Source organism: Miniopterus schreibersii (assembly GCF_964146895.1).
Source record: "Miniopterus schreibersii genome assembly, chromosome: 8".
Classification (NCBI taxonomy): domain Eukaryota; kingdom Metazoa; phylum Chordata; class Mammalia; order Chiroptera; family Miniopteridae; genus Miniopterus; species Miniopterus schreibersii.
In genome coordinates this window covers 4,499,940-4,524,486 of record NC_138109.1, presented here as the reverse complement: position 1 = coordinate 4,524,486, position 24,547 = coordinate 4,499,940, and the positions used below count along the sequence as shown (strand labels likewise).

The window sequence follows — 24,547 nt, the reverse complement described above, 5'->3', positions numbered from 1 at the left end:
GGGGCGGGCCCAGTGCGTGGCAGCGGGGCCGCCGGGCTCGTCGCGAAGTTTCCAGCCTGCTGGCCCGCGGGCCCCGCGGACGTCGCGACCCCGGCCATGCGGCCCCTGCTGCTGCTGGCCCAGCTGGGCTGGCTGCTGCGGGCGCAAGCGAAGGGGGACGCCAGGCCCGAGGGTGAGCGCGGGCGGGGGCGCGGGCCGGGCGCGCGGGCCGGGGGCGCGGGCCGGGGGCGCGGGCCGGGGGCGCGGGCGGGGGCGCGCGGGCCGGGGGGCGCGGGCCGGGGGCGCGGGCCGGGGGGCGCGGGCGGGGGCGCGGGCGGGGGCGCGCGGGCCGGGCTGGAGGGCTGAGCTGGGGCTGCCTCGGGGAGGACCGGTCTGTACCCGAGGCCCGGGCTTGCGGGGGGACAGGGCGGGTGTCTGAGCTGCGGCTACTTGTCCATCCGTTCGCTGGTGACTTAGGACAAAATCACTTCCCCCTCTTGGGGTTGCGGTTCCCACATCTGGGAGGGAAGGGACAGCCGAAGTCCCGCTCAGCACCCTGATGGCAGCCTTCGGGTGTGCGTCCTTCTGTTATCCCCATTTTTCAGCTGGGCAAACTGAGGCTCTCTAGAGTTGGTTCACTTGCCCAAGGTCAGGCCGCTTGTGGGCTTGGGAACCAGGGTTAACACCCAGGTTGAGTTCCAGAGCCCAGCTGCCCCCCCACAAGAGATCAAGGGGATGAGAGGCCACCTGGTGGGGTGGGTGGGGTGGGGGCATAGAAGGGGTGGTTTCCCTGGCAGAGCTGTTGGCACTTTAAGCCATGCCCTCTGTCGGCTGCCTTGCCCCTGCCCCGTGGGTCTTACTCTCTCCAGTTTGCACGTGGGCAAACAGGCTCAGACAAGTGCCCTGACTAACCAGGGATTCCCAGCCCCGGAGTGGTTGCTCCAAGGCCTTCTGGACTTCATGTCTAGTGTTGCATCCTCACCTCCAAGGCAGATGGGGTCTCAGAGTGGGCCCCACTATCCTGAGTGGGTGCAGCTCTCCTCCCCTGCCTTGCCTGGGCCCCCTGCAGGGCTGCCCGCTGAGCATCTGGGAGCCCCAGAGGGCGTGGATCCTGGCAGTCCCGGGGGAGCAGATCTGAACTGGCCACACCTTCCCTGATCCTCTGTCCCCTGGACCCACTCACCTGGAGAACCTGGGAGCTGGAGGGGTGGGGGAGTAGTTTAGCAGACCCTTGGACCAGGGGAAGGGATGGGAACCGTCATGTCTTGAGTATTCCTTTGTGCCGCGTTGTGCCCAAGGCCACGTGTCTCTGGTAAAGCCGGTTGCTTGATCTCCATGAGGCTTGGTGTGCTAGCCTGCAAAATGGGCCGTAATACCTCACTCCTAGAGTTCTTCCAGGGATCCCATGGGATGAGGCCTGTTGAGTGTTCAGATCAATGCCTGGCCCATAAAGACATTTTCTGGCCCAGTGCTGCCATCTTTTCTGGAGTATCCCAGCAGGGCAGTAAGACAGGTCAAAAAATCCAGTGAGGGAAGTGCTGAGCACAGCTGGGCTGGTAGTGTGTGCAAAGGGCCTGTGGCCACTCACTGGCTGGGAGCCAGGAACCCTATAATAGCCTTTATTTTCCCTGGGCCTCTGCTGGGAGTTCCTCTGCTTCCATTTATGTGAACTCCTTCCACCCCAGCGCATCCCATGAGAGAAACTCTAGCCCTGCGCAAGGAAGCCCAGAGAGGTGCTTGGGGAGGGACCAAATCAGTGACAAGCCTTCAGGTATCCTGACCCCCAGCAGGTGATGAGAGGGTGCAAGACAGCCCCCACAGAGTGTGCAGGATTGAGGGTGTCACTGAGATGACCCAGGTAGAGCACCTAGTAGATCATAAGCATTCATGGATGGAGAAGAGACAGCGGGTCCCTGGGCATGGGACTAATGTCAAGCTGCTCTCAAGATGAGGCTTTGTGCTTCCCTTGCTCCATTCGGACACTTTTGATAAGTAAGGACTCATTAGCCCCATTTTGCAGATGGGAAGACTGAGGCTCTGAAAGGTTAAACACCTGATCTAAGATTGCCACAGCTGGTTGAAAGTAAAGTCACTGACTGGGACTCAGACCCACTGCTCATTCCTGTGAACTCTTCCTCTAGATAGGGTGGGGGGCTGTTGCCTGGAGACACTGCCTGGAGGAACCTGCCCAGCTCCCCCAGACCCAGGTAAGGTGTGACCCTCAGCCTGCTGGCCAAGAGGACAGAGTGGAATGGCAATTTTTCCTGCAGGCATTGCCCAAGCTGGCCACGGACTGCTGCTGGGATGGTGCAGCCCAGCAGCCCCCAAAGAGCAAGCTCCTCCCTCTCCTGGCTGGGCTGGGATGCCCATTCCAGCACTAGGTGGCTAGGATGGGGCAGCTGCTGAGGAGTGTCCCATTGGGGCAGGCACAGGGACAGCACAGCAAGGCCTGTAGTGGGGCACAGAATTTACTATGAAGTGTTGGGGTGGAGGTACTTTTGTGCACCACTAAGCCAAACATGGATTTGGCACATGGAGAGAAAGATGGGCAGTTTTCACTTTTAGGGGGCTCCCAATCTGTGGGGGGACACAGAGCTCCTCTCCCCAGTGGATGCCTAGTCTGATGGGGGAGACACAACCATCTGTTCCCAGAGAGCCCTGTGCATGAGGGAGGATCCTCTACCCTGTCCTGGGGGAGCCCCAAGACCAATGTGGGGGACAGAAAAAGACCTTCAACAAAGCAGCATCCAAACAAGCAGATTTCTTTAGAGCTGAGGGGCCAGGACAGTCCAGACACCCCATGGCCCTTTCTGCCTTTTGCAGAGGCTTCTAGCTCTCTCCCAGGGCTCACCCTTTCCTTGCAGACCTTGGCATGGAGAGGGAAGAACCCACCGGAGCCTAGAGCTGCTGAGATCCCAGGCTCCAGGGATGTTAGCTGGGCTTGGGTGGGTGCTCCAGGTCATGCCATCACATTTCGGTCACACTGCAGGGGATGGAAATGTCCCCCCGAGTCAGGCCTGGCTGGATGTGTATGAGTCACGAGGGCACAGTTTGTGGAAACCCAAGGCTGCTAGACTGTGGGAGGCAAGGTTGACTCCTGGGCGCTGGGGATCCCCATCTCCTGCTGTTCTGCTTGACCCAGTTTATGGCTTTCCAGGGTGAGCTTCATTCATTCCCACCTCCCCAGAGAGCAGACTGGGTGTGTCATGACAATGCCTGGAGAGCCAAGGCCACAGGCCAACTGACCATCCAATCCCTTGCCTGGGCTGGCACTGCTTGGGACAAAGGGGACATCAGCCAGAGCACAATGAACCCAGCCGGAGCTCTCAGTCTTCTCTTAGGACCCCAGAGAGGTGTCTGTACCCCCCACCCCTGGCTCAGCCTCTCAGAAGGGGCTCTTCTCCACCCTGGTAGCCCTTACACTCTCCCCGTCCCAGGGGAGCTTCCCTGGGACCAGAATGCGTGGCGCCCCATGGCCAGGGGCTGTGCTCAGCACTTTATGGACATTCGCTCCTTTCACCCTCCTAGGAGTCTCTGGAGGAAGGTACATTACTGTCGTTACTCTCCTTTTGCTGATGAAGAAGCAGCACAGAGAGGCTCAGTTACTGGCCCGCTCTCTCTTGGCCACTCCCCTCTGCTGTCCTGCTTATCTCTGCTGACACGGTCACGGGTCATTGTCTGGGGAAACCACCATTGAACTTTGGACAGCAGGTCATGAGGGCCGAGAGCCCTGGGTGTCAGCTCTCCTGCGGGCCCAGCCGCAGCTCCGTCTCTGTTAAGTGGTGAGATCCTTTCCCAGCTCTCTGCAGGCTGGGTCAGAGCTCTGGGCCACCCGTAGGGTGTAGGGTGTCACCCTGGAGCACCAGACCCCGCCCACCTGCTCTCTCTGGGCTCCTAACTGTAAAGGGGATGCGGTCAGTGTGTGTAGAGGCTTAGAACAAAGTCTGGCGAGCAGTGTTCAGTAAAGGTCAGCCATCGTTGTTGTTATTTGGAAGCAGAAACCGCAGAAAAGGAGCCTGAAGACACAGCCCCCATCCCCCCTTCCCTCCTTTGCTGCCTGACTTCAGGAGCCCTGGTCTAATGGAGAATCCAGAATCTCACACAGGCACACAGGCTGGCTTTTTCCATCCATGAAATGTGACACTTTTCCTGTCCCCAGTAGCCCCTGTGGATAACAAGAGGGCCTCAGAGCTGGCAGCCCTGGCTCTCCTCACCTGGGTGGAGACAGGGGGGACTTAACAATCCTCGCAGGAGTTAGGGGGAGCCCTTCCCCAAGGGTGAGAAGCACCCCTTTTCCTGGACCCCAGGGTCAGGTGGTGAGGCCTCCCCTCTCCACACCTGCCTAGTGAATCCCCCCCTTCTGCCCCAGGTCCCTGGGCCCAGCCCCAGCGAATTCCTGCCATCCCCTGCTGGGCCTTGGCGCCAACGCCCTGCTCAGGCGGCAGCCTGCCCCTCTGCTCAGCCAGCCCTGCTAGGCTGGGCCCTTTAGTCTTCCTGTCTTTTTTAAATCCTCGCAAGAGGACATATTTTTTACTGATTTTTAGAGAGAGAGGAAAGGGGGGAGAGAGGGAAAGAGAAACATCAATTGGTTGCCTCTTGTCTGGGGATCCAACAGGCATGTGCTCTGACTGGGAATCGAACCCGAGACATTTCGGGGTACGGGATGGTGCTCAACCAGCTGAGCCACATGCCTTTGTTCTTTTAGCCCTGGCTCCTCCTGACTTCCTGGGGCGGGAGTGGGGTGCCTTACCTGCCCCTGCTGGCCTGGCCATGCCACTTGGTGGTCTGTTCACCTGGAAGTGTTAAGTCCTGGGCCCCAAGGAAGCAAGGGTCACCCAGTGGAACAATGGTGAGCGCTACAAAGTGGGGTCCTGCCTCTGAGGGAGGGAGAGAGGTCAGGAAAAATCTGAGAAGGCTTCATAGAGGTGGTGGCAGGGAAGAGGTATCACTGTCCCTGGCTCTGGGACCTGGAAGAAGGCTAGAGAAAGGGTAGAGAGAGGAAGCCCTGGCAGGAGGGAGGAGCCCAGCAAGGTGGGACTCCTGGCTGGAGGAGGGCCCCTCTGTGGAGCGAATGAGTACGTCATCGGGCCGGTCAGCAAGGGCCTTGAATGCCAGAGCAAGGTATTTGCTTCTCATTTATCAGCACCAGTAACAGCTCTTAGCATGTGCCAGCATCCCAAAGAGGATTCTACAGGCCCGATCTCATGGAATTAGTCCAGAAGCCCTGGGAAGTAGGTAGTGTTATTAATCCCTATTTTACAAGGGGGGAAACTGAAGCTAGAAAGGTCGGGGACTTGCCCAGGGTCCCCTAGCTGGTAAGGAGCAGAGCTAGGTTTCTGACCAGGCAGGTCAGCTACAGAGCCTTCACTACTCAGAGAAAGCAGCCTCACAGTGTGGCCTGGAGGGGCTTCCCCAGGGATCCTGGAAATGCTTTCTGGGGAATTGTTTCCCATAGATTCTGTTGTAGAGGTGAAACTGCGCTACAAAGCCTGGGAGAGGTCCCTTGTTAAAAAGGTAATACAGAGCCTGGCCGGTGTGGCTCAATGGTTGAGCACCAGTCCACGAACCAAGAGTCACTTGGTTCGATTTCTGGTCAGGGCACATGCCTGGGTTGCAGGCTCAATCCCCAGCAGGAGGCAGCTTATCAATATTGATGCACCAATGTTTCTATTTCTCTCTCCCTCTCCCTTTCTCTAAAATCAATAAAGAACATAGTTTTTAAAAAAAGGTAATACAGCTGCTCTGGTCAATGGTCAGGATTTCAAGTCGGTTTCCATTCCTGGCTGCCTCCCACTGGTTCTCACGGTGTTGGGAGAAGCCAAGGATGAGTAATGCTCATCCGGAAAGTCTGTGGGATTGATTAGCAATGTCTGCCCTGGGTGCAGCTGTGGATAGTGGTGGCTGTCTCTGGGCTAATGTCCTGCATGGGCCCGAGAGGTCCTCCTGGCATTCAGAGCGAGTCCTCCCCTCTGCCCCTATGCCCAGAGCCCCCTAGAGCCAGAGAGACTTAGTCCCACAATGCAAGATGAGGACACCTCTCCTCTGGACACTTCCTGTCGTGTTGGTCAGTTACCTGGTGGGTGGAACCCTGGAGGAGAATCGGGAGACCAGGTCCAGTCCCAGCTCTGTCACTAACCAACTGAGCGATCTTAGGCGCATCCCTTCCTACCTGGGCCCTGGGCTCTTGCCTGTAATGGAAATGGAGACACATCCTGCAGGATTTGACAAGAACAGCGACCTGCTCCTGCCTGTCACCTGTCCTCATCGTCTATTCCCACTCACCACCCCCTTCTCTGTCCCTAGACAACCTTTTAGTTCTCACGGTGGCCACGAAGGAGACCGAGGGGTTCCGGCGCTTCAAGCGGTCAGCCCAGTTCTTCAATTACAAGATCCAGGTGAGGGGCTTCGCAGGTGGGGCAGAGACAACCGAGGGGTGGAGGGAGAGTCCAGGAGCCGGGTGTCCACCCTTCCCCAACTGACTTGGGGCCACAGGGAAAGCCTCTGGAAGCCTGAAAATTGGAGATGAAAAGTATGGACAAAGTGAGACTGGAGAGGTGTGTGGTGGTGCTCAGTGCTAGTGTGCGAAGCTCACCTCGGGGGAACGTGGCTAGGTTAGAGGGCGCTGGCATTTCCACGGCTCCCCCCAGGTGATTTGGGGATGACCACAGTCTGGAGACTTTACTGTACAGACTCTGCTCTGAAGAAACACCGGCTAATGCCCAGTCAGTCGGCATCGTGGGTGTGTGTCCTGTGTGTGTGGCCCATGGGGCTGAGCCCACAGGGAGTCATTCCTCCATTTAGCTGTGTGCTGAGTGCCTCCTTGTGTCAGGCACAGTGGTAGGCACCAGGAATGATGGACGAGACAAACCATGTCACTGCCTACACAACTTGCAACCTAGCGGCATTAAGCCAGAAAGAATGTGTTAGCTCATATGAATGAGATTTGAACCAGGGGATTGCTTCAGGCATAGCTGGATCCAGGGGTTCAAGCATGGGAAAGCCTTTGTTTTTTCATTTCTAGGCCCTGTTTATTTTCATTTGCAGACATACTCTCTTTATATGGTGGCAAGATGACCACCAGCCACACACTCAGGTTCCCCAGCTTCTCAGCCTCAGCAGAAAGGACAGTCTTTCCTTAATTTTAACAGAACAGGCCCAGAGAAGACCCTGATAGGCTCTGCTTGAGTCACATGCTCACGCCACAGCTATGGGAGAGGGGAGGGATGCGACACTCTGATCCCCCGGGCATGGTCACAGGACCACCTTCAGTGGGCTTTTCTCTGCAGGCGCTGGGCCTGGGGGAGGACTGGAATGGAGACAAGGTGACATCGGCTGGGGGAGGGCTGAAGGTTCGGCTGCTGAAGAAAGCCCTGGAGAAGTATGCAGACAAGGAGAACCTGGTCATTCTCTTCACAGACAGGTCAGTGCTGGGGGCTCCCTGGGCAGCCCCTCAGCAGAGAGGTAGGGGAATATTTTAACTGAAGTCCTCCCAGGGCATGTGGGATGAGGGGGCATTGCTCTGGCTAAGGTTGCCTACAGTATTGAGGGAGGTCTCTGCAGCCCAGGAAAGACCCTCTGGTGTAGCCCATTTTCCGCTCTCAGTGAAAAGATGGGCGGGGGACCCGCCCAGGTGTGACGAGCCATGCCCTGAGCCTGAGTTAGGGGAAACATCTCTGCCCTGGGTGGGGGTGGAAGCACTGCTGGCAGGGCCAGGGCCAGCAGAGCAGATCCATGCCCTAGACCGTGGGAGGAGGGGCACTGGAGAAGCCTCGATCCCGGCCTCCTAGGCCCTCACCGCGCCCCTGCTCACCCCTGCCCCATCTTCTCCTGGCTCTGGCTGCAGCTATGACGTGGTGTTTGCATCGGGGCCCCGGGAGCTCCTGAAGAAGTTCCGGCAGGCCAGGAGCCAGGTGGTCTTCTCGGCGGAGGAGCTCATCTACCCGGACCGCAGGCTAGAGGCCAAGTACCCGATGGTGTCCGACGGCAAGAGGTTCCTGGGCTCCGGAGGTGAGGAGTGTGTGGCTGGGCTGGGCGGGCTCCACCCTTGCTTGGTGTCCACAGGGATGTCTCTCAGATCCCAAACATAGGATATCCTGATTCTTTAATCCTTAAACTCCCCCACCCCCCGCTGTCTTCCTCATCTCATTGACAGCCACCCACCTGCACCTGGGAGTCGCCCCCATTCCTCCCTTGCCCTCCCCCAACCATAGTCCTTTGGCAGGTCACACGACTCCCACATCAAAAGATCTGTGGCCCTGGCCAGGTAGCTCAGTTGGTTGAAGCGCTGTCCCGTACATCAAAAGATTGCAAGTTCGATTCCCGGTCAAGGCCCATACCCAGGTTTCGGGTTCGACCCCTGGATGGGGTGCATACAAGAGGCAAGCGATGGATGTTTCTCTCTCACATTGATGTTTCTTTCTCCCATCCTCTCTCTCTAAAATCAATAAACATATCCTCTGGTGAGGATTTAAAAAAAGCTCTCTCAAATCCGCCCTCCAAGGTCCACACCCACTGCCACCGCCTCACTGGGCTCTTGGCCATGTGTAGCACTCTCCAGACTGCTCTGCCAGCCTCCACCCTCACCCCTTCCCGTCCATTCTCCACCCAGCAGCAGATCCACACTCATCACTGAGTGGCTTCCCACTGCCGAGGATTTTCCTTAATTTATTCTGGATTTCTCTGGCCAGCCCCGGAAGGGGGACCTGCCCCCAGCAGCCATTTCCCCTCACTAGCACAGAGACTTGGCACAGTGCAGATACCTGGCCCTGGCGCTGGGGTATAGGTATCCCCTGGGGTGGGGCCCTCACTGGCTACCCACCTCCTCCTATTTTTCTTCCTCTGTCACCAGTCTGCACCATAGCCAGGGACCTGTGTGGGTGTTTCCCTTTATGCCCCCATGTGCTGTGTGACCTTAGCCTAGCCTCTGCCTTCTCTCGGCCAAGTTTCCCAGATAACTGTCAAAAAAGGGCTCCAGCTTGTGCCCACCAGCTCTGCTCTCCAGGAACTCCTGGTCTACTCCATTCATTCACCGCCTGTGTGGTTCCTAGCACCTGAGCTGGTGGTGCAGCTTAGTGGGCACCATTGATCTTTCTGGGCTCAGTGCAAACTTGTCACCAAATGATACTAACTGGCAGACCCTTTCCAGTCTATAGACATCACCTCTCCTCAATCTAGGAGGACTTCTGAGAAGAGGCAGGTCTTGTGGATAAAGGAATAGGAGATGGAGGGGAGAGGAGACTGGGAAGAGTCCCCTAGCTTAGAGGCTGGAAGCTAAGTGTCTGTCTCTGCAATCCCCAGGCTTCATCGGTTATGCCCCCAACCTCAGCAAACTGGTGGCCGAGTGGGAGGGCCAGGACAGTGACAGCGACCAGCTCTTTTACACCAAGATCTTCTTGGACCCAGAGAAGAGGGTAAGAGTCAGCAGGTGGGGCTGGGGAACCCTGGATCCCATGAGCCAGGTTGCACTGGGAGCAGCCCTTCCCAGGCCTGAATCCCTGGGTTGGCCTTGACACCCCCATTTATGCATTCATCGATTCACTCATGTATTCAGCAGATATTTATTGGGCACTCACTGTGTGGGAGACATTGACAGGTGCAGGGCAGGTATGTGGCAATGAACCAGAGAGCTGGGGGTCTCTGCCTTCATGGACCCTCAAGTGGGGGACAGGAATTTACAACTTCATGTCAGGTGGTGGTGATGCTGATGAAAAGAATGACAGGCTGAGCTGCCCCTCCCCTATTCTGCTGGGGTGGGGAGGTGCCTGGGGGGCTGATGAGAGCTTGATAGGCCACTGAACCTGTCTCAAGGCAGGGGTCAGGGAGGGGAGTGGAGATAGCAGAACCAGGCCAGTGCAGCCCCAGACCCGGCCAGTAGCCTCTGGGTAGACAGGAAACTCAGGGAGCTCTTAGGGGTCAGGATTCTGGATTCTGCTTTGCTTCCTCCCCCAACCCCTATCCATGCAGTGCTGTGTGACCTAGGGTAAGCCACTTCCCCTCTCTGGGTCTCAGTTTTTATCATCATTATGATGAAATGAAGCAGTTGGGCCTGTACAGTGGAAACTATAAACGACTTTTTTGTTAACTCGGTCCTTCCTCCTTCCCCTTTGCCTCCAGTGACATCACTGTAGAAGCCCAGGGACTAAACCATAAAAATGGAGCTGCTCTACATGGGATGAGGGCGGAGCTTAGAGTGCCCCTTGCCCTTTCTTGGCCTGGCCTAGGGCTCCGTGAGACACAGTGCAGTGGAACCGGCAGCATTGTACCCGTGAACAGGGGCTTCAGGGTCAGGCTGTCTGGGTTCAAATGCCAGTCAGCTACTTACCAGCTGTGTGACCTTGGGCAAGTTACCCAACCTCTCTGTGCCTTGTTTTTTAAATCTGTAAAATGCAATGATGGTGGAATTTTTCCGTAGGGATGTTGTGAGGATTAATGTATATATAATGCCTAGAAGAGTGATTGGCACACCGTAAAGTGCTAAACAAGTGTTTGCTATTATGGTGGTGATAGTGGTTGTAGTGGAGCCAGCTATTTCCTTAGATTCCTTCCAGTTCTGAGAGCCCCTGGTTCTCTGTAAATGGAGCCACTAGGCCAGTAGATCCCAGGAGCTTGGCCACTGGCTGGCCTTCCCAGGTCTCCCAGCTGGCCTGGTGTGACTGGGCAAAGCAGATGTGGGAGAGGAAGTGGCAGAGGTGGAAGGGCAGGCTGCCCACAGTGGATATGATGGAGCCCTGTCCTGTGCCAGGGCCTGTCCCTGCTGCAGCCCGGTGCCCTCTCTCCTGCAGGATCGGATCAATATCACCCTGGACCACCGCTGCCGCATCTTCCAGAACCTGGACGGAGCCTTGGGTGAGCAGCCCCCACAGGGAAGGGTTGGAGAGAGGAAAGGAGGATTCCAGGCAGGGCCTGAGCCCAAGGGGGAGAGAGGGTTGGTTCCTCTCTGTCCATTGTACTGGGAGGTTGCCTGCTGCCCACCCCATCCCCAGGTCTCCAGAGACCACCTGGGTGTCCTGAGGCAGAGCTGTAGGTCTCTGCAGGTGGAGGAAGGAGATTCATGAGATCAGTTTACAGAACCCACCCAACACCAGGGCAGAGAGGCAGCCTCTCAGCCTGGGAGGAGCTGGGCAGAGCACACAGCAGGTACTCCTCTCCCGGATCCCTGGTCCTTATGGGTGAGCCTGCTTCACCTCCTTCCCCTGTCCTCTGCCTCCCAGCTGAAGGCTTCCTGGGCAGGGGGCAGGGACGGAACTGGCAGGGAGTTGGGAAGCGGAGGCCAGTTGGTCCTTGAAACCAAAATGCCCCTGGGCTGACCCCAGGTCCGTGGCTGGTGATGACACTGCTTTGCCACCAGCTTGCTGGGTGACTTCAGGCAAGACACAGACACACACACACCTCGGGCCTCAGCTTCCCCATCTTTAGAAAAGAGAAGTTGGACCAGATCACTGATTGGTGATTTTATGGTATAAATAGACCCCTTAACGAATCCAAGGAAAGCTATGGCTCCTCTCCCGGGAAGGTGTGGGAACATCACACCCTTTTGCTGTGGTTTCTGGGAGTTCATGAGCCTAGGTTAAGAAGCTGGGTCTAAATCACCCCTTGGGTGGGCCAGGAGCTTGCATAGAGGGGCAAGCACTTAGCACCATGCCTCACACGGTGACCCACCACAAAGCCCTCCCTCCCCAGCACCTCTCAGGCCTTGGAAAGGGCCACTCTGGGTTTTATAACTGCTGAACAAGGCAGCTGCCTGTCTTATGTGCAGACTAACAGGGTCCTAGCATGGGGATTAGGTGCCACCAGAACTCTCTCCACCAGGATAGGACCTATCCCCATCCCTCCCAGACCTCCCTGTGTCGCTGGCATGTACTCAGCGCTGCTCTGCGTGTCTGTCGGAGTGGGCGCCTCCCAGACCCTGTTAGTGGCTCTTCTCTGAGTTGTGTCTGGAGTTGGGATACCCAGGTCTTCTTCATTTCTCCCTTCCCCGGCTTTTAGCTCTAGTAAGTAATCACAGTAACTAATGTGGGTTGCTGTGGATTCCGTGCTCACCCGGAGCCAGGCATGGTGCTAAGTGCTTGCCGGATATGGAATCCTCTCACTCTTATCCCCATTTTACAGATGAGGAAACTGAGGCTCAGAGAGGTGAAGTGACTAGCCCAAGGGCACACCCTGCTCACTGGCAGAGAGCTGGGACTCAAGCCCAGCCCGTCAGCCCCTGAGCTTGGCCTCTGGGTCTCATACTGGATGGTGTTGTCATTTCTCACCCCTAGATGAGGTTGTGCTGAAGTTTGAAATGAGCCACGTTCGAGCTCGGAACCTGGCCTACGACACACTCCCGGTCCTGATCCATGGCAACGGGCCCACCAAGGTAGGGAGGAGCCCCGGCCCCTGGGGAGAGTGGGAGAGGGTCAGCTTCTCCTTGGGTCCAGGGCCGCCCACCTAGGCCCCGAGAGCCCATGGGCACTGACCTTAAATCTGAGTTCAATGTGGAGCCTCTTTCCTACTATGGTGGTGGGTGAGGCCCTGCTCATCCTGCTGGACCACAGGACACAAAGGAAGCCACTGTCCCCATCCAGCCCTGGGCCCAAATCATCCACACTTGATGACCCCAGGGCAGACTCATTTGTTCATTTAAGCAACATTTATTGAATGTTTGCACCAGGGCATGAGACCTAGTCAGCCATGAGCAGGACAGACTGGTCCCCATGCTCCTGGCACTACAGACAAGCCCCTGGGGATCTCGTCCCTGGGGAACCAGCCTCTGGTTCACAACCCGTTTCTCTGAGGGAGGTCCTCAACCATCCCAATCAGCATCACATGGAAGGGAGAGGAAGGGGAGTGTGTTAAAAACCCAGATTTTCTGACCCCACCCAAAAGCTGCCAGTGGGAATCTCGGAGGGGCATGGCCCGGGAATCTGCATTTTACAAGCTCTCAGCCCATTCACAGATGGAAAAGCACCAGAGCACCAAGCCCTCCCTCTGTCCTCCTGTAGCTGTGGTGACCTCTGGGGGGGGGGGTGTGTGACCAAGCTCTTCTAGGCACCCCCAAAGTAAAGCCCGTCGGGTGTGGCAGATGGCTGGGGTGCGGACCCACCAGGGGCGCAGGGAGATGGGCCTCAGTGGCCACAGGTGGGTGGGACTGGCTCCTCTCAGACCCTTGGCTCCCCACAGCTGCAGCTGAACTACCTGGGCAACTACATCCCGCGCTTCTGGACCTTTGAGACTGGCTGCGTCGTGTGTGACGAGGGCCTGCGGAGCCTCAAGGGCATTGGGGTAAGGCTGTCAGGAGCTGGGGTGGGGGAGGATGGGTGACTCTGGAAGAGACTGTTGTCTTTGGTGGAAGGTGAAGGGATCATCTCCCTGTCTGGGGTTCCATCTTCCTCCTTAGCCAGGCACCTCCTCCTGGAAGCCTTCTCAGACTACACATGGCTCCAGCTTCCCCCAGATGCCTAAGTTCCAGTTTATTCTGCCTGGTCCTTCAGGCTCTCCTGCAGCCCCCTCCCCATCCCACGAACCTTATTCCTCATGTACGGCCCCACTTCAATCCCCATGCCAGCCAAACTCTCCCAACAGCCTGCCATCAACTGGTCCTCGCTCCAAGTCATGGCTCTTGGTCCCCAGCAGGGGCTTCCTCCTGCCCTCCTGCCCTCCTGCCTCTGCCCAGCTGCACATCTGCTCGGAGCTCCCCGGCCCAGGCCCCTTTCCTGCTAGCGCCACATGCCTCTGGCTCCGGATCCCACAGGCCACCCAAGGGGCTGGACACTGCTGGACTCTGCTGTCCCCTCCCCATGCAGGATGAAGCTCTGCCCGTAGTCCTGGTTGGCGTGTTCATCGAACAGCCCACGCCGTTCCTGTCCCTGTTCTTCCAGCGGCTGCTGCGCCTCCACTACCCCCAGAAGCGGATGCGGCTCTTCATTCACAACCACGTGAGGAGCAGGGGCTCGGGGTTGCTAGGTGGCTTGGGTCAAGGGCCCGGCCTCACAAGGTGTCCTGCAACCTCTGAGGAACTGACCGAAGCGGGCTTATCTGGGCCGAATGGCAGTGAGCAGAGGGCTGTATCCCCAAATTACTGGGATGACTCTGGAGTGAGACCGGCCGGGTCTGAAAGCCAGCACCACTGCCTGCAGTGGCTGGCTGACCCTGGCATGCTGTTTAGCCTCTCTGTGCTTTCGTTTTCTTGTCTCTTAGAGATAATAACTGTGCTGCAAGGGTTAACCAAGTTGACATGTGAAGCACATAGAAGAGTGCCTGGCTCACAGGCAGCACATAGTAGGTGCTCGTAGCTGTTGTCATGGTCACCGATTCCCTCCCAGCCCCAATCAGGCCTTCCTAATTCGATCTGATGATAGTCAAACTTGTTTTCATTCCTTCAGTATCTTCCAGGGAATCGGGAGGGCCCCGGAGGCTTGCTGCTTTCTGGGGAGCAGCCCTGGCATCCGCATTCCTGGTTCCCTCCCTTTCAGGCCTCCCCTTCCTACCCGGATAAAGTCCCAGCTCTCAGTCTTTGCTTCTCCCACTGTCCCTACCTGGGAGCCCAGATATACTGTTTCAAGTCCTGCCTGCTCTCCAGGCTCCTGTCTTCCTTAAAGTTTCTCAGCTGCCCCATCTAGGGTCACTCCCTTCTGAGACTTCTCAGCCCTGACAGCCTGCACCCCACCCCCAGGGACCTGGGCCCCCACACTCGGCTGAGCTCTCCGCCTGCGTCACACACATTCACTCAGCTGTGCCACATGGAGACAGAAGGATGTAGGCCCTGCCCTTGGGAGGCCCCCAGCTTCCCTGGAGACATCAAACAGCATACCCGTGAACTGTGACTTTGAGTAGAAAAAGAGAAATGTCACAGGCAGCATTTGAGGACCTACTGTGTGCTCCATCTGACTTGTCGACTCCTTACAGTGGCCCTGTGAGGCAGGCCTGATCGCCTTCCCTTTTTACAGGGGAGGAAACTCAAGCTGAGACAGGGGAAGTGACGTGTCTGAGGCCACACAGCTGATTGTAGCAGGGCCAGGCGTGCCTCTAAACCCCGGGTTCGGTTTTAAAGATCTGCTCTCTCTGCTTCACCATGCAGGGGGCCCTGGGTGTGGGCTTTTGCTCTTCAAAGCGAGGTGCGAGCATCATCATCTGGAGCGTATTGTAATAAAGCAAATTGTCGGCTCCACCCCAGACCAACAGAATCAGTGGCTCTGGATGTGGGGCCTGTGGGTTGGGGATGCTGTCCTGGGGACAGAGGCTCCTAAGAGGCCTGTGGGCCTGGCCTGGTTAGGGGAGGGTGGTCAGAGGGTGGCCAGAGAAGTGCACTCCAGGCAGAAGGTCTGGCATGGCAAAGATGTGGATTCAGGGAAGCAGGTGGCCAGGGATGTGCCAGGAATGAAGGGGAGCAGCCCCCAGTAGCAAAGGTGCTGTGGTCGCTGGGTGGGATCTGTGCCCTCATCTTCACCGCCCCCTCCAGGAACAACACCACAAGGCTCAGGCGGAGCGCTTCGTGGCGGAGCATGGTGCCGAGTACCAGTCTGTGAAGCTGGTGGGCCCCGAGGCGCGCGTGGCGAACGCTGATGCCAGGAACATGTGCGCGTGAGTTGGGGGTCTGCGGGACCGTGGTTATCTCTGCTGACAGTAGTGGGCAGAGGGGCCATGGTGTCAGGGGCACCAGATTGGGAGACAGGCGTTCAGGAGGCTGTGTGGTCTCGGGCAGGTTCCTGCCCCTCTCTGGGCCTCAGGGTTTCCATCTGTCAAATGGGGAACTATCCTGTGTCCTGCGATTGGCTGGGGCTGAGCAGCGTCCTTAGCGTTTAGGAAGCAAATAAGAGAAAGAGAAAGGACTGAAGGGCCAGGAGTTGATAAATGCTGACAAGCAGAGAAACAATCTCTGATTTCCCCTTTATTATTAAAACAAACAAGTACTTTGCTGACTATAGAAGAATTAGACTGTCCAGATCCGTGGTTGGCAGCCTTCCTATAAAGGACTAGATTGTGAATCTGTGCAAACCAGCTTCGTGGGCTCAGCCACCGCCACTCAACTCTGCTGGGGCAGTGTGAGCGAGCGTGGCTGGGCTCCCAACAAAATTTATTTATAGACACTGAAGTTTGAATTTCATATGATTCTCATGCAACTAATTTTGACTCTTTCCCCCAACCAGTTAAAAATGTAAAACCATTCTTAGCTCACGAGCCACACGAAACCAGGCAGTGGGCTGGCTTTGGACCACGGATCATACTTTACTGAGCCCTGGACCAGATGAACAAAGGAACAGAACAAGTTACCAAACACCCTATGGGGGGGGCAGAACCAGTTTACCCCCCCTGACCCCAGGCAGTGTAGGGGCCTATCTGTGGGCCTCGCCTTCCCAGTGCCAGGCTTTTCAGGGCGCTTGATACCAGTTGTCAAGCTCTAGGCCTTCATCTTGAGAGTTTGGGATCTGCGTCTGGGTTTGGGTCTTGCAATCAGGTGGGACCTTCGAGGCTGCTGGTCCTAACCTGCCCCAGGGCTGACCCAACCTCTCTAAAGAGCCTTGGCCGGTACCCAGTGATCACAGTGTGGGCTGGGGTGGAGAGTGCAGCTGCAGGGTGGCTCCGAGACCCTGGGTGGGGAGGCTGGCACTGGAGCCCCAACCCCACTGACCCGGCATTCCCCTGCCTGCAGGGACTTGTGCCGGCAGGACCATGGCTGCACCTACTACTTCAGCGTGGATGCCGACGTGGCCTTGACGGAGCCCAAAATCCTGCGCCTGCTGATTGAGCAGAACAAGTGAGGCTGGGGGTGGGCCCTCAGAGCGGGGCTCCTGGCCCAGCACTGCTCCTGATAGGCCCGGGCCCGGACTGGGAGCCCTCGCCTGCCTTGGCCTCACCTACCACCCTGGGCTTGCCGCAGCCTGGAAACTTGTCTTGGTCCCAGATGGTCCCCCTCCCTGCCACGCCCTAAGCTACCCCACCCCCACCCCGCCCTCTGTTCCTGGCTGCCCTGTAGGAAAGAGCAGGTGTCAGATGGGCCAGACCCCCCTCCATGCCCTGCCCCAGGGAGGTGCTTGCAGGTTGAAACAACCCCCCCACACCCTCCCTCACACCTAGTTCGATCTGCCCCACACTCCCAGTGGGCAGAGGGACCCCTCTGAGGTGCTGCCTTCCTTAGGAACGTCATCGCCCCATTGATGACCCGCCACGGGAGGCTGTGGTCGAACTTCTGGGGGGCACTGAGCGCAGATGGCTACTACGCCCGCTCCGAGGACTATGTGGACATTGTGCAGGGGCGGCGTGTGTGAGTATCTGCGGGCTGGGGGCTCCCTCACCTGTCTTCCTCCTGGCCTTGCAGCACGGCCTTCCCCAGTATTCTTGTCCTTGTTGCCCTCGAATTCCCACTGAACCTGAAGCGAGGAAGACTGCAGTTAGACACACAGAAAGACTTCCCGACAATTATCCTGGGCCCATTGCCCAGGGTGGGGGAATCAAATCAGCACTATTCTGCCCTTCCCCTTGGCCACTGGCCCTTAGTCTCTGACCCTCACCACCGGCCTGTGGTCCCCTCTCCCTCAGTGGCGTCTGGAACGTGCCCTACATCTCGAACATCTACCTGATCAAGGGCAGTGCCCTGCGGGCTGAGCTGCAGCAGGCAGACCTGTTCCACCACAGCAAGCTGGACCCCGACATGTCCTTCTGCGCCAACATCCGGCAGCAGGTCAGCCTCGCGGGGCGGTCCGAAGAGGCCCTGTTGACAGGGAAGGTGGGCTGCCATGTCACCGTGGGCCCTGGAGCTCCTGAGCTTCCAGCAGGGCTGCTCAAAGGCTGCCAGGGCCTGGTGGGGGCACTTGGGGCACTGGCATGCAGGCTGGTCCTCAGGGTCTGTGGCAATCATTTTAGCAGACTGGTTTTCACAACATCTATTTTATTTATATTTCTGAGAGCACCTAAAGAAAACGAAACTTTCTACCTAAATGTACTCTAAGTAATGTGCCCAAGAGACATCTGTGCCCCACCCAATATTTTTTTGTGGCTATTTTTATTTTTATTTTATTTTTTTAAAATATATCTTTATTGATTTCAGAGAGAGGAAAGGAGGGGGAGAGAGAGAGATAGAAACATCAATGATGAGAAAGTCATTGATCGAGCCTGCAACCCGGGCATGTGCCCTGACCAGGAATCGAACCCCGATCACCTGGATCCTAGGTCGACGCTCAACCACTGAGCCAACCCGGCCGGGCTGTGGCTATTTTTAAAAATGTGACAGCATGTTGATGTTTCCCCTGTGCCCCAAACATCAGGATCAGAACACCATCCTTTGTGCACATTTCTTTCAGTCCCATTCAGTCCTCCAGGAAGCCTTCCCTGATCGCATCCCCAGTGTCAGGTCTACGCTGGGTGCCGGGGACTTCGGGTGACCCGTAATTGGTTCCCTGATCTTAGAACTGGAACGTGGGGGGCAGAGGAGGCTGCTGTCGTGCCCCTCCGCTGGGCGTGCAGGGGAGGTGGGGGAAGGTCTCTCATCCGGCCTGCTCTCCCCAGGATGTGTTCATGTTCTTGACCAACCGGCACACCTTTGGCCACCTGCTCTCCCTGGACAACTACCAGACCACCCACCTCCACAATGACCTCTGGGAGGTGTTCAGCAACCCTGAGGTGAGGCCCTGGGTGGGTGGACAGGGGTGGGAGTGGAAGGGGCCCGCGGTGATCCTGTAGCCTGTGGGGCTGGATGTAAGGAGAGGAGGGTGTTTTGAGTGGCAGCGCCATCTAGTGGAGGAGGGACTAGGAGTCAGACCCATCAGCTGTGGCTTAGTTGAGCCTCTCAACCCTTGGGGCCTCAGTTATCTTAGCTCTAAAATGGGTATACTGTCCCAGCCTGGCTTGCCCCTGAGAGTGTGATGCTCAGAAAGTTGTGACAATATTCCCAGACACTGTGAGCTTGTGGCTGATGTGGGCACAGGCCTATACCTGCATGCATGCACACGTGTAGACATGTGCAAACACCTGCTCCTGGGGGCACACTTTTGCGCTCAAACACAGTGCACCCAGCGGGCACAGGCGCAACCCAACCCAGCTCCCCCAGGCACACACACATTCGCTTGCATTGTGTGTGGCCTGGGCGGAGGAACCATCCCATGGAGTTGAGCAAGGGGTGAGTCCCAGCTGGCCCAGGCCAGGCTTGAGGACCCCAGCTCGCTCTCCCCTCCCCACAGGACTGGAAGGAGAAGTACATCCACGAGAACTACACCAAGGCGCTGGCGGGGAAGCTGGTGGAGATGGTGAGGCCGGGGCACGTCCTGGGAACAGAGCTGCTGGGTTATACCTGACCCTTGCTGCTGGGATGGAGGGCGGAGGAATGAAACTAGCTGACCTGGGGGAGGAGGGGAGGCACCTTTCTGTGCCCTGGCAGAGTGGACAGCGGGTGGCCCCTTCCTGCTTCTGGCACTTTCCAGCTGGAGTCTGCAGGGCCTTGGGGACCTTAGGCTTCTTCCCTGGGCCAGGCAGGAAAGGGAAGAAAAATATACCCAAATGTGGTCTCAACTGCAGACCATGGCCCATCGGCCAGGAGTCAGAAGCAGGTGCACCTCTGTTTCCCCCAGAGCCTGCCGGCCTCTGCTCCCCTGATTCCAACACACGGGTAGCTCTGTGACCTTGGCCAGCTCTGAGTTCTGCTTCCTTCTTCCTTCAGCATCTCACTGAGTCCCGGCTCCCTGGGGACCCTCATGGGGACACTCAGAGGCTCTCAGACTGGGGTGGGGCAGGGCATGGACCACACTAGGGGTCTTGCCTGCGGTGGGTTCTGCAGAGGGCCATGGTTCAGGGGTGAGGGTGAGGTGGTGCCACTCTGGACCCCTGTGACCGAATCCTCGCCCTCCCCAGCCTTGCCCGGACGTCTATTGGTTCCCCATCTTCACGGAGACGGCCTGTGACGAGCTGGTGGAGGAGATGGAGCATTACGGCCAGTGGTCTCTGGGAGATAACAAGGTGGGAACCCCAGGCGCCTGGACTGGGGCTGCTGGGAGGCTGCCCCTCCACCCACGCCTGCCCCCTGGGCTTTTTTCCTGGCACGCTCGCCAACCTTTATGGGACTCTTAGATGGGGGCGCTGGAGAGGGTACCTGCAGGCGCTTAGGAGTAGGGGGATCGAGAAACGGGGTGGAGTGCTGGTCCCCGAGCTGCCATTGCTGCTGGGCGACTGAGCTGCCTGAGCCTTGGGTGCGAGGTTTCCAGGTTCTGCTTTGTTATTAGAGCGACGGAGCCCCCTCCCCAGGCTGGGCTGGGGACGGGTGAGGGATGAGCGGTATGGATGAGGGAGGAATTAGGAAGCGGCGTCACCAGACAGCAGAAGCAAGGGGCGCTCTGCTCAAGGAGGAATCCCAGGCCTGCCCGCATCTCGCAAAGTCCAGGAACCCTTTTTAAAGGCTGTGAGCCCCTGGGCCGGTGTCTCGGAGACTGGCTAGCTTTGACCTGGCAGCTGACTAACCCATGGTTCTGGTTACCTGCCTAATCATGTGCTTTGGAGGCAGAATTAATCTCCAGAACCCAGTAACTGGCATGGCCCTTGCATTCTGGGGTCTGGCTCACCCATAGGCTGCAGTGACCGGGCTGCCGTGGGACTCTCGTGCCTGAATTAACCCTGGCTCTCTGCATGGGTTTTCTATGCTGTATAAAAAGTTACCATCAAGCTTAATGGCTTAAACACCCGTTTATTATCTGTCTCCGGGTTTCTGTGGGTTGGGACTCTGGGTGTGGTTTAGTTAGGTGCTCTGCCCAGGGTAGCCAGGGCTGCCATCAAGGTGTCAGCCGGTTGGTGCTCATCCGAGGCTCAGGGTCCTAGTCCAAGCTCACAGGGCAGAATTCCTTTCCTTGCAGCTCTGGAACTGACCATGACTTGCCTCTTCCGGGCCAGCAGGAAGATTCTCTCTTTCCAAGGTCCTCCTTTAAAGGGCTCACCCAGCATGTCTCCCTTTGATTAAACCAAGGTCGACCGATTAGTCACCTTAATTACACCCGCAAAACCCCTTCATCTTTGCCCTGTAACCTAACCTTATCCCATCAGGTTCAAGGTCAGGGGAGGGGATTAGACAGGTAGCTGGAATCGGGGTGTCATAGAATTCTGCTTACCTCCCTCTCTGGGTCCCTTCCAGGACAACCGCATCCAGGGTGGCTACGAAAACGTGCCGACCATCGACATCCACATGAACCAGATCAACTTCGAGCGGGAGTGGCACAAGTTCCTGGTGGAGTACATCGCCCCCATCACCGAGAAGCTCTACCCCGGCTACTATACCAGGGTGGGTAGGCCTGGATGCAGTGGGGACCAAGGCCGGGGTGGAGTGGGAGGGGAGGGGGCGAAAGGAGGGGAGAGAAGCATTCCCAGCTTGGGCAGAGGACTGAATGTTTGGTCTCCAGGCCGGAGCCAAGTCTCCCATCAGGTGTTGGGGCCAGAGAACGTGGGGCCACTCTGCCTCTGGTCTCTGATATCACCTGACCATTTGTGTCCTTCCTCTGTGTCCTTAAGAGCTGCATCCACCAGTGGCTGCGATGCCAGCTCACCAGACAGGCCCCCAGTCAGTGGTCAGCTTGCCCTCTTCCCTCGGTTTCCCTTTAGCCCGCTCACTCATGAATCCCTTGACTGCCTCTTTGGCTTTGGTGCTTCCCTCCCTCCATCACTTCCTCGTTGCCATGGTTTTCTCCAAATACATGTGCCTGGGCCCTGCCTTCCAGGGATCACCAGCCTAGAGAGTTGCCAGAAAGGGATGTGAGGATTAGATTCCTTCATCCCACCTGTCCCTCCCTCCTCTCCTTCCCTTTCCTTCCTCCCATTTTTTTAAAAATAGCTTTTTTTTTTTTTTTAATTGATTTCAGAGAGAGGAAGGGAGAGGGAGAGAGAGATAGAAGCATTGATGAGAGAGAGTCATTGATCCACTGCCTCCTGCACGCCCCCTGCCCAGGATCGGAGCCCGCAACTCGGGCCTGTGCCCTGACCGGGAATTGAACCGGCAACCTCATGGTACATTCCTCAGCCGCCTCTCAACCAACTGAGCCACGTGGGCCAGGCTCCTCCCCACATTTTTATTGAGAACGTTTTCTGTGCCAGGCAGTAAAGAACACAGTGTTCAATAAACCCGCCCCCAGGGAGCCGACTCTCCAGCAGACTGGATGAGGGGCCCTTCTGCACACCCCTGGCTTTCCCGGCCTTCGCAGAGCCTCTGACTCGGTTCTCTGTGTCACTTCCTTGGTGCAGGCCCAGTTCGACCTGGCCTTTGTTGTCCGCTACAAGCCCGACGAGCAGCCCTCGCTGATGCCACACCACGACGCCTCCACCTTCACCATCAACATTGCCCTGAACAGGGTCGGAGTGGATTATGAGGTGAGCAGGGGCCGCCCCGGCCCAGGGGGCAGGCAGGAGGGAGGGCTGGCTGGTGGGCAGCTTGCAGGGCGTTTGAAGCTAAGGGGCCCGGGATGCACCAGCACCAGAGGACTAAAGAGCCAGAGAGAAAGGGCGCCAGGTCCCTGGGGAAGGCTTCCTGGGAGGGGTGGGCTCAGAGAACAGTTTGGCAGGAGGGAGAGGGCTTTAGACACGCTAGAACGAGGGCCCAGGAGGAAAACTTGGGTGCCCTCCACACAGTTGTGAGGATGACATGAGCTCATCCTGCGAACTCTCCCGTGGACCCATAGTAAGTACTCAGGAATGATAGCTGTTAGTAACGAGGAGTTCAGGAAGAGGGCGGCTTTGGGAATGACTAAACCCAGGCTAGCCTGGGTATGGGGCACAGGCTTGTGCCTGGAAGGGAAATCTGGGGAAACCAGGAAGACGTGAGGGCGAGGAGGGAGCAGTTCTGGGGCCCCAGGACCCCAAGGGAGGCCTCCGGGTGTGATCAGCTTTGGAGCCATTCATCCGTCCATTCATTCCATAAGCTATTTTTAAGGAGTTTTTCGGGACTTAGTCCTAGGTTAGGCACTGTGAAGGACACCCGTAAAAAGACCTATGTTTTTTTGAGAATTGACAATGTACCAGGGGTTCTCATAGGGGAGGATTTCCCCCCCCTCCCCACCCAGAGGACATTGGCAATATCTGAAGACATTTTCGGTTGTCACAACTATGGGGGTGCTGCTGGCATTTAGTGGGTAGAGGCCAGGGATGCCCACACAGCCCCCATAAGAAAGAATTATCTGGCCCATAGTGGTGATGCTGTATAACAGTATGAATATACCTAATACCACTGAACTGTTCATGTTACATGTTTTACTGCAATTAAAAAAAAAAAAAAAAGAACTGTCTAGCTCAAAATGTCCATAGTGCTGAGGTTGAGAAACCCAGCCCTAAACTCTTACTTGTATCATCTCATTGAATTCTCACAACCCTGTGCAGTTTAACGCTCATTTTCCAGAAGGGGAAACTGAGGCTCAGGTTGGTCACTAAGCTGGTAAAGGGTGTGCCCAACATCTGCCCGGAGCTGCCTGACCTTGATCACTTGCCTTGCCCAGTGACTTCCTTAGGCAGCGCATGGCTGTCACTCCACAGGGCATCCCAGGCAGGCTGTGCGGAGGGCGCTTGGCTGGAGGGGCTCAGATGGGAGAAGAGAGGGGAGCGGTGGGGGAAGGGCCCAGCTTCCTGCTGGGAAACTGACACCTCATGTCTCCCAGGGCGGGGGCTGTCGGTTCCTGCGCTACAACTGCTCCATCCGAGCCCCACGGAAGGGCTGGACCCTCATGCACCCCGGGAGACTCACACACTACCACGAGGGGCTCCCCACCACCAAGGGCACCCGCTACATCGCCGTCTCCTTCGTCGATCCCTAAGTGGCCAGGCCCGGCCACCTCGGACTTTTCCTCTCTGCCAACAACCACTGCCCAGCAGCCTCTGGGGCCTCGGGGTCCCAGGGAACCCGGTCACGGTCTCCAGGGTCTTGACCTCCCGCTGTTCTTGGAGCTGCCATCGGAGAGACTGGGCCGCAGGCCAAGGCGAGGACACCTCCTTGGCTCTGGCTTTCCTGGTGCTCTGGGCCCAGCCCCAGGCTGCTTGTTCACTTTCACTGTGTTGTACCAACTCAACTTTTCTACTTGTCTTCCTGACAAACCCAGCCCCCCCATCGTCTGATTCTTCCGTCTGTGACACTTGAGCAGAAGAGAGACTCTAGGGGCAGGGGCCACCCCCCGGGCTCCTCCCAGGCAGAGCTGAGCCCCAGGGCCTTCCGCTTCAAGCTTCCGGTAGACGCGAGACCTGGGTCAGACTCAGGTCCTCACCCTGACCCTGGGACTGTGGAAGCCCCCCCTTTCCTGGCTCCTGTCATGGAGCAACACATTGTCCCCGGAGATGGTGACTCAGCAGACTTCCTGGAACGCAGGAAAGGCATGGAGGCCACAGCGCCATCCTCTACTTGATCCTTGCTGGGGAGAAAGGAGTGATATGTCCACACACTGCACTGCGTCACCCTGTCCCGGATGTCGCTGGAGGGAGGGACAGGCAGAGGCAGGAGAGTTTCTATTAAAAGTCATTCAAACCACTGAGTGGGAGATGCCTGGGTGGCTGAGTGCATGCGTGCCAGGGCGGGGGTCTGCAGGGAGAGGTGTTAAGAGCCCACGATTGGCAAGAAAGGCCGTCAGGACACTGAGGGTCTGTG

The 24,547-nt window shown here is 57.4% G+C and overlaps 1 protein-coding gene across 1 annotated transcript; it reads left to right on the top strand.

The window, feature by feature from the left end:
* On the top strand, positions 1-24,431 carry PLOD1 (procollagen-lysine,2-oxoglutarate 5-dioxygenase 1). The gene is made up of 19 exons (XM_081146178.1): positions 1-172; positions 6,283-6,374; positions 7,266-7,399; positions 7,823-7,986; positions 9,277-9,389; positions 10,761-10,824; positions 12,240-12,337; positions 13,141-13,242; positions 13,764-13,895; positions 15,419-15,540; positions 16,610-16,714; positions 17,096-17,221; positions 17,497-17,638; positions 18,463-18,576; positions 19,134-19,199; positions 19,801-19,905; positions 21,068-21,214; positions 22,168-22,293; positions 23,571-24,431. Exons 1-19 carry the CDS (start codon positions 97-99, stop codon positions 23,724-23,726), a joined length of 2,184 nt encoding a protein of 727 aa, XP_081002304.1. The 5' UTR covers positions 1-96; the 3' UTR covers positions 23,727-24,431.
* The last annotated feature ends 116 nt before the right edge of the window (positions 24,432-24,547 follow it).

What these genes read in the sequence shown, in the direction of transcription:
- PLOD1 (XM_081146178.1), top strand. Translation starts at nt 97, where the DNA reads ATGCGGCCCCTGCTGCTGCTGGCCCAGCTGGGCTGGCTGCTGCGGGCG. An exon ending in GAACCTGGACGGAGCCTTGG is followed by an intron (nt 10,825 to 12,239) that starts GTGAGCAGCCCC and finishes TCTCACCCCTAG; the next exon opens with ATGAGGTTGTGCTGAAGTTT. An exon ending in GGTCTCTGGGAGATAACAAG is followed by an intron (nt 19,906 to 21,067) that starts GTGGGAACCCCA and finishes GGTCCCTTCCAG; the next exon opens with GACAACCGCATCCAGGGTGG.